Source organism: Crocodylus porosus, unplaced genomic scaffold, assembly GCF_001723895.1.
Source record: "Crocodylus porosus isolate Cpor-Errol unplaced genomic scaffold, CroPor_comp1, whole genome shotgun sequence".
Taxonomy (NCBI): Eukaryota; Metazoa; Chordata; order Crocodylia; family Crocodylidae; genus Crocodylus; species Crocodylus porosus.
In genome coordinates, this window is record NW_017728912.1 from 25,103,661 (window position 1) to 25,113,312 (window position 9,652).

Sequence of the window (9,652 nt, forward strand, 5' to 3'; positions counted from 1 at the left end):
AAAAGCTGCGTGTAGGTGGTCTGCATACTAAAACACTGAAGGAAGGGCTGTTGCGTAAGATGTCTTAGTTGATTTGAGAGCAATGTTGATCTACATGATGAAACACTATAAAAATCCAGACCAAGTTCCTTCTCTCAGGCTTAGCTTTTCTCATCAAACAGGCCCCCAGCTTGATTAAGTTCTACAGCCTTGTATTTAAACAGGCACACAGCAGGGACAGATAGCACCTCTTTGTCATGCTAGGCATGCAGACAAAGACTAGTCACTGCAATGCATCTGAAATCCGTCAACCAACTCTTTAGAATCCAAATTCAGGACGCTAAACAAAACTCATTACAGACCCCACCAGAACCAGAAGCTGTCTAGTTGTGGAGTGGCACTGCAGGTGAGGCAACTTGATCTGCTGGGAGACGGAGTTAATGAGCCTCCATGAAGCAGAGTAGTACATCAACATGACATGCCCAGATGGTGCAGAATATTTGGGGGAAGAGGGATTGACCTATGCCTTTTGGCTCCCCTCAGTAGCCACCTTGACAACCTACCTCCACCACCTCTGCACTACCCTGGTGGATTACAGACCACACCAGACCTATGTAGTAAGGAATCTGAGTTTTGCAAGTTCTGAACAAAATTTAGATTACAAGGACTCTCTTGGGACGCTGGGCATGGTCCCAAATACGCAACTGTCCTAGAAACCCAAGATGGCTAGGCATCCTAATCATGTGGCTTGGTCATGGAGGCCAGCAGAATAATAGGGTTCAAAAAAGGACTGGACAAATTTATGGAGGACAAGTCCGTAAGGGGCTGTTTCACAAAACCATCAGGAATGTAATCCAACACTAGAACATCCAAAACCTTATGTCTGTGGCTGGCTGGAAGGGTCTGACAGAGGATGGACCACTCTACCCATATTCTGTTTCTTATACTTCCCCTCTGAAAAATCCACTGCAAGCAACCACTGAAAACTGATTTATGTTGTAACCATTATCAGCTTACAGGTCTGGCCAGACAGCAATTCCTCCCTCATTCTTCTTCCTCCAAAAACTGTCCCTTCCAGAAATCCATAGCCATGTAATGTACATATGTACAAATGGCACAAGGAGGCAGAAATTGTGTGGAAAACTGTCATCACCCACCCACCTACGTAGCGGAGCCACCCTTCATGTTCCCACTCTGTTCCTTTAGGCTCCACATAGCTTCCATGTGCTTGGTGATCTCGGTCTTCCGGCGTGGAAAATAGAGCCTGCGGTCAGTGTGGTCCACGCTGATCAAAGGTGTGCTGTTCCAACCAATTTCCTGGCTCTCTGTTTGTGGCTCCGAATATTTCTTGCTTGGCTCCAATGTTGCGTGGTGAATGAGATTCAGAAATTCAGTGTCCACAGGCTCCTCCACATTGTCATGCCAAGACATTGGTTTCCTAGTGAATGTGTGGATACGGCGCTGCGGGTTCAAGCTGAAGTGTGTGTGCAGGTGCTGGCAGCGCAGCTCCTTCTGCACTGTCTCACGGAATATCTGGTCCCGGTGCACTGCATCTACTGCCTCTTTGTCTGCACCACGCAGCGCCATGGCTGGGCTTTTACATTGTGCCGTGGCCGGGCATTTATATTGTGCTTGGAGTTTGTGACTTGATAGCCAATTGAGTGGTGGCATTTTGACATCAGAGTCCTCCACAACCAATCCCAGGGGTGGAGGTGGGTCTGTATCTAACAGTGGGCAAAATAAGCAATGGCATTATGACATCAGAACCAGGTCCTAGGATGGGAGAAGCTATGTGAGCATGGTGGGCAGATTAACCCATTGGCAGTACAATCAGAGGGGTTAGAGGTGTTCATGGTTGTGCAGTGTTCCAGCTCTTCTCCCTTCTGGCAAGCTAGGTCCCACTTTCATAAACATTTTCCAGAAGCTCTTTCTCCTTTAGTTTTGGGTTCCTGTGCCACCCATACCCCACTTGCTACAAAGACTAAGCAAGAATTTTGGCTAAAATAAACCAGCTGGGGAATAATGCAGGGACAAAGAAATTTTGAAGCGGACAGAGGGGCAGGGGACAGGTCAACACTCCCCTCATTTGTCCTGCTTCTTTATGATGGATAAAGGAAGAATGAAAGCTTTTTTTTCTGCTTTTAGCCCTTAGAGACCCCTCAGCACCATATAAGGATGAGTTTCGCAGTTCCAAGAAGTCATTTCCTTTGACTCCTTTTCTCTTCATCTTAATGGGTTACTGTGGTCTGTATTTTAAATAAGAGATACCTGACTGATTCTAAACTGTTCTGTTCCTATAGATGTATCCATTAGGTCCTTGCTCATATGCCTCCTCTCTCAGACATCCAAGACGAATCCATGTCAATCTCAGCTCAGTATGGCATCTCTCCAAGCTCCAGAGCTTTCCTTATTCAAGCCATGGGCAGGAAACATTCTCAAGGTGATGTCCCTTTTTCAGCTGTGGTTCTCTGAAGACATCACAGAAAGCCCAGGCCCTGTCTCTGTGGGGAGACAAGTGGCTGACAAAGAGGCTATGGGCAATTTTATAAAAAGAAGCTCAGTGGCTTTGAGCCCCATAGTTAGCCATAGAGCAGTTATAAGGCAAACAGTTACGGAGAATCAAAGCCGGGGCATAACTGAGGTTCACTGAAGATTTCCAACACTGCAAGTAGTGTTGCAGAATCTGAAGCAACATACTTCATTCTCCTTACTTCATATCCATAGGCAGAATATATTTTCTGCTCCGAAAAAGAGCTAATTAGCTTGTACAGGGCAGCATGATGCCTTCCCTGCATGGTCTGGAAATTCCGGGGGGGGGGGAAGGAGGCAAGAAGTCTGGCTATGCTCCATATTTTCCTGTCTCTGCATTTCAACCTAACATGGCTCACCAAGTCTAGAACTCCTGTCATAGTGAATAGGGGTTGGGTCTATTGTACATGGTTTGTGAAGACTGGGACCAATTTTTAGACAAAATTGGGCTCAAGGGGGGCACAAGGATACAACAGCCAAATTCCAACCTATTTCAGAAAATACAGGGTAATTGGTCACCTTCATCTGAAGCTATGGCACCTTTTTTTCACAGGGCACAGCCTCTAGCTGTTCACTCCAATTAGAAAAAGAGTCCAAGATCAGTTTTAATTTAGCTTCTGTTTATGACTACTTGGGTTTATTAATTAACACAGTATATTGTGTAAACAAGAATTGCAAGCATAGGAAAGTATAAAGATTTACAGTTTATGGCCCATGTTTTGCAAGGATGCCTTAAAGCACAAGCTGTTGTACAGGTGATTTGGTCAGTGCTGTTCCCCTACATACAACTCGTCATTTCTACCTATGCTTGGTTTTGTTCTCTACTTCCTCCTAGGAATGGAGCAAGGAAAAGTAAAAATATTTAGGGACAGTGAGTTGCAAAGACCATTGGCTCAGTTTCTGATGGGATATTCTAAGGTTATACATTTGATGATAATTGTATCATATGGTCCATAACACATGAAGGGCCTTGAGCATGCATTTGATTTCATGTTGGCAGGACTTATGTGAATGCTCAAGGGCCCTAAATTTCTGCACAGTAAGTGGGAATAAGATAGTGTCTACACATGCAGGTGTTAGTCCCAGGTCAGAGCAGCCTGCCATGTGCCCCTGTGGTCACCAAGGGGAGCTCCAGGCTCCAGCCACATGACTGCCAGCACCTGGGACTAACTTTAGTTCCAAATTGAAGGCAGGAGGCATGGCCAGCCAGGAGGCCTGGGGCTGGGCTCAGGCCAGCCCCCTAGTGACTGGGCAGACCCAGCAGGGAGGCCCCCTGGCAGTAGCTCAGTAACACGTCTACACGTGCGTTACTGTGAAGTAACTAATCAGGAGTAAATGTGATACTTGCATGATGCAGGTATCAAATTTATGCCCAAGTCAGCATAAATCACCATATTTACTGGGCAGTATGGGCATGCATGTGTAGATGCATGCCCATAGTGCACAGTAATTTCAGTTACTGCGCAGTAAATACACGTGTAGACGTGCCCCTAGAATCCTTCAATCTGTACCCTTCTCTTCTCACCATCTTTTTGTTTGACTTCCTGCCTTAGCATCAGCCTGGGACCGCCTATGGTTGTGGTACAGGGTTTCTGATTTAAATGTGTTCAGGTTGTTGTGTACTCATGTATTGTGAGAAGTTGCAGGTCAGTTCCCCTAACTAGCTTCTACACAGGGAAAGATGGGTTAACAGGACCCTTGCTAGGATTCAGAGCAACGAATAAGACCTGGGATGAGACAAGATGCACTTTCAGCAATAAAGAATTAAAGGACGGTTTGGTAAACAGCTTTGGAGGTGACACACAGGAGACATCAAGGAAAGCAGATGAAGATAAGCATCAAACAATGGATGAAGCAGCCAGAAAAGCAGGGTGTTGGCAGAGATTCTGGAAAGAAAGCAGCTGAGCTGTTTTGAGGTGGTCAGTGGTATTTGGGCTGGATTGGGGACAGAGGGACTACCCTTTGACCCCTATAAATGCCTTCATTGAAGAGAAGCTTCACAACAGCACACAGAACATATTTCAGCCGACATCAGCAACTCTATTGGCACAAAATGGTTGCCACTTTGGCCTTCAAGAAGCATTCCTAGACACTGTTTGGCTCACAGTACTGGGCATACAAGAAAGGGTCAAAGGCAACTCAGCCCAGCTGCTTAAGCTGTGTGTATTATGGCACAAGCACCTGGTCAGCTCAGCTGCCTTGATTTCCTACCTCTACAAGCCTTGTACTCAAAGCCATGCACCTTTCTCTGGACATTCAGGAGAGTAATTATGTAGTCCTATGTTCACTGGATACTTGTGGATTTGTGAAACAGAAAGCCTCCAGTAGGGTGTGACAAGAAGTTAGTGGAGAGGGTCAGGGTTCTTGGATGGAGAGGGCATCACTGACAGAGTAGAGCCAAGCCGGCAACGGGTACATATGCCTGTGATCCCATCTTCCTCCTTCAGCAGCTGTTACAATCCATGGGTATTTAGCCTAAATCCTCATCCCAGTGGGTTCACATCCGACACTCTGGGTATTCTACCAGAGATCAGTTAGTCACCAGTCATTTGACCAATGCAGCTTAAAACTTTATCCACACTTTCTCGATAAGGAAACTGACTACACATTTATATCAGTTGATGGTCCTGCCTCTGATGTATGGCTCTATCCTCCCTGTTGGGATGGGTTGTCATTTCACCTGGACTGGCGCATCCAGTATATTTTCAAAGTTCCTAGGTATTTCATTGTCTTTTTGACATTCCTAATTTTAGTCTCCAGGCAAATTAAAATGCAAAATGATGAGGCTTTAGTGGAAAGGTCATTTTGAACTGTAACATATGCTAAATACTTGCTACAAGATTATATCTAACTATGCAGAACACAAGACTTGTTACCTGTCTAGCACTTTAAAATGTAATTTAGCTCTGAGAGCACAGGAAATTATTCCTTCAACCAGATTAGTCCTTAAACAATCATTTATTTCAGCAGGATTCATTGCATTCTTCTGAACCTGAAGATATTATGATTTGACTGTGGGATATATTCTTTACTGTAATCTTAGAGGGGGTCTTTATTTCAGTGGGCTTCGCTGCATGTGGGACTGAAGAGCAGCTTTTACAGCTCTGTAGTTTTTCAACCACATTGGCAAAAATCCATTATTTAACATTTAATGAAGATTACTTAAAAGTCAGAAGCCCTCTAAATGCATTCTCCTGGGGACAGAGTTCTCCATCCCCAAATAGCTGATTGAAGTTTGGATTTATGTATTTTTTCACAGTGTTTCAGTTGCTTCTGTTATTGCCGTCTGCTCGAGTTAAATTTGAAGACAGAGATGCCTATCAAAGGAGCTGCCAGTGGCATCTGTGAACTACTTTCACTGCTTTCCATGTGAATACTGTGTCCCTCCTATTGATTTCAATAAAATCCCTGTGAGCAATTCTCAGTGTGATCACTTCTTCAGCAGACTTGGTGGATTCAGATTATACAAGGAAGGGTCCAAATAACACAGACATAAGGAAGCTGTACCCTTTTTGATGTGCACCCATGTATAAACAATGGTGTTTAACCAGTCTTCTACATGATTTGTACTCCTCTCCCCACCCCACCCCCCCCAGGAAAAAGGGCAGGTCCATCCCTCCATAATGGTAAAAGATCGCAAGTGTTTTAAAATGACAAACTAAAGGGTGTTTCAGAAAAAGCAGAAAAAATATTTGGAGACAGGAGTCTATGTTTAGCATTTGCAAATTTTCAGCTTATTTGTAGCTTGTGGGAATGACACACATTTATATTTATTGTAAGCACCTACTCCATCTCAACCCCTTTAGTGCACACATTCATTCTGCAGTGACATTCCCTTTACAGAATAAGCGTGGCAGTATTCAGCATTAGTGATTCAAAACAGGTAGTGACCACACTCTGTACTGAGGTCTGTGTGGGGTGTTTCATGGAGTTACTCTGGCTTAATGCTGATGCAAATGAGATCTGAATCCAGCCCAATTTATTATCATAATTTTGTTTTCCAATTTTTGTTTTTTGAATCTTCCCTTCCTTTATACCATGGAAATGGAGGAGTAAGAAAATAAGTTTTTCTTCCACCCTCTTCTTAAGTCAAAACAAAAATATTAAGTTCACACTGAAATTGAATAATTGAAAAGCTTAATTGAAATGGAATCCCCTTTCCCCCCAATAATTTTGACACAATTTCATTTTCTGAAATGCAAATGAAAGTTTTTATTTGCAAAAATGTCCAAGATCTGTAAAATGTAGCTCCAACTACGGCTGCTAAACAATTGAAAATTTGGATCTACATATGCATAGAAGATGGGAATTTTTTTCAAAACTTCACATTCTAATTTGCAACTTGGGTGGTACAATTTAGGCAACATCTACTTTGGTCCATAAAATCTAATGCAAGCAACTGAATTTCAGGCACTTCATATCTGCACAGAAGCTCTATCAACTCTTTTACCAGCACAGGCAAGGCCAGAGTCATTGGAAAGGTAAGATCACCTGGTTTAAACAGGCATTTCACTACAAAACAACAGCTGGACCTATGTGTGACCCAGAACAGTGGAAAAAGAATAAACCCAAACAAATGCAACCTCCCCGCAAAAAAAACAAACAAAAAAAAAACAAAATAGAAATTGAAATAACTGTTCAAGTGAAATCTTGGCCTCAATTAAGGTCAACTGCCAAACTTCTATGGACTGCACTGAGGCCAGGATTTACCCCCAGGGTCCACAAAATGTAGGAAGAAAATGTATAGGCTTGGATTTTCAAAGTGGCTGTAAGGACTTGATCACCCAACTCCATTGAGCGCTAGTGCCTTTGAAAATTCCAACCACAGTAGCTGTCACTCACAATTTCCATTTCTGTGCTTGCACTGATTTCAGCAGAGCTCCACTCTCTCTGTAATATTAGCTATCGTTTGTACTTGATCAAGTAACAAAAGCAATACTGGCAAATATTTGCAAACAGTTTTTACTATTTGCTCCAACAGCTTTTCTCATCCCTTTTATGCTTAAATATCCATTTTAGATTATTGCAACCAGGCTTCTCGGACTCCACTGGGCTGACAATTGAAATGAACAATCTGCCCATCATCCCTGAGTTTCATACAAAATGCCCATGAAATACAGGGTGATGGCAGTTGTTTTTATGAGCATGGCTATAAAATTAGAGTTATCATAAATTAAGCGTTAGAGATTTGCCATCTGCAAAGTCCCAGCAGCAAAACCCTACCTGTGATTTTGTATGTTGTCCCCAAAGTAAGATGCCAGATGAATTCTCATGTGTCACAGGTTGCGAAGGGCAAATGACAGGGGTCTCTGCCAGTTATTTTTCTTTTTCCCATTTGGCATAAAAAATATTTTTGGCATAAAAAATATTTTTGGTCCAACTGTATTTTCATTGGTGCCAGAATGAAGATGGCATTGCAACTGTTTGGTTTTGATTACTTCTTTATTTTAGTATTATCACATTCTACATCAGCTTAACTCTGGGTTAAATCTGAATAGCCTTCTGATGGCTTATGAATCCAACAGCAGTCTAAAAAATTGTGTTATATTCAGGATAAACCAAGGAATGTACCAGGATCTCTGGTGAGAATCCAAGATAGAGTCCAGATTTTGTTTTTGACTGACAATGTCACAGGTAATCTGACAATGCAAATGTCATCTCCTGCTTCAATTTGGAGGCTGTGCCTATACAGCTTTCCACTGCCCACCACTATACAGCCCACCACTAACAAGAACAAGCTACACCCACTCACTCTGCTTCATAGGTTGTGTGTACATGAGACACGTGACTGCATAGCAGACTAATCTGCTGCACAGTAAAGTGTCACTGTCTACATGTGCACAGCAATTAGGGTGCAGTAGACTAATTTATTGCACTTCCAGATAGTCCCATGAGATACCAGCAGTATCCAGCAGTGCAGTAAATTATTGTGCTTAAATGCACATGTAGATGATGACATCAGGATTCGTGTTCTTCAGCTCAAATTGAGCCAGAGTATATTCAGTCACATTAACTGCACATGTAGATGTGCCCATAAAGACTATACGATAGAGATTGCCAGTAAGGCAGAACAGACACCTGAGACCACATTGGCCTTCTTCTAGTCTTCGGGCACTACACCAGAGTGCCAGGAGGTCTTGAAGATCCATGCCAAAGTCTGGGCTATAATGCTAGCCAGATCCCTGAGTACCTTGGGATGTAAACTGTCAGGACCAGGTGACTTGAAGGTGTCCAGCCTCGCAAGGTGAATCCTTCATGAGGTCAGAACTGATGGAGGGTAAGGAATCTCCCTCACCCGGGCCTCCCTGTCCTGTAATGGGAAGGGGCATCCCATGGAACTGGTGAAAGACTGACGCAAAGTACCCATTTAGCAAGTTGGCTTTTTCCTGGGCATCGGTTGTCAGTTATCCCATCTGGTTTAGCAGGGGTCCAATGTTGCCCTTGCTTTTGCTCCGGCTTCCCACATATCTAAAAAAGGACTTTTTATTGTCCTTGATACTTGTAGCTAATTGGAGCTCCATCACAGCCTTGGCTTTCCTGGTTCGCTCCCTGCAGGTCCGGACCAGTGCAGAATATTCCTGCTTGGGGGTGGATCTAGTCCTCCATCCTTTGTAGTTCTTTCTTTTTAGATGCAGGAGGTCTGCTAGCTCCCTGGAGAGCCAAGGGTGCTGCTGTAGCCTTTCGCTGCCTTTCCTCCAAGATGGGCTAGACTTTGCTTGTGCATCCAGGATTGCTCCTTTGAGGAGCAACCACTCGTCCTGAACTCCCCTCCCCTTTGGGTTATGGCCCTTTAGGGCCTCCCTGACAAGCCTCCTGAGCTTGTCTAAGTCAGCTCTCCTTAAGTCAAGGACTTCTATATTGATGACTGATTTGCCAGCTTTACGGCAGATGGTGAAGTGATCAGCTCATGGTCACTGTCACCCAGCTTCCTTTGATCATTAGGTCACTGATTAGATCACCCCCCTTTGCCAGAACCAGGCTGAGTAGCGCTTTACCTCTCATTGGCCCGTCGACTTCTTGCATCAGATAGAGCTCATCCACACACGAGATAAATTATAGAACAGATCCTCAAGGTTCTGTTCCTAAGCACTTGGGGTGATTAGGAACAGTCAGCATGGCTTCCCTGAGGGCAAGCCATGTTTGA

General features: G+C 43.8%; 1 protein-coding gene across 1 annotated transcript; it reads right to left on the reverse strand.

Annotated features, from left to right (window-relative positions):
- Nucleotides 1-1,025: 1,025 nt before the first annotated feature.
- LOC109309568 (protein FAM183A-like) lies at nucleotides 1,026-1,566 on the reverse strand. The gene has a single exon (XM_019534322.1). The coding sequence runs from the start codon at nucleotides 1,564-1,566 to the stop codon at nucleotides 1,141-1,143; it is 426 nt and encodes a 141-aa protein (XP_019389867.1). The 3' UTR covers nucleotides 1,026-1,140.
- Between the last annotated feature and the right edge of the window lie 8,086 nt (nucleotides 1,567-9,652).

What these genes read in the sequence shown, in the direction of transcription:
- LOC109309568 (XM_019534322.1), bottom strand. Translation starts at nt 1,566, where the DNA reads ATGGCGCTGCGTGGTGCAGACAAAGAGGCAGTAGATGCAGTGCACCGG.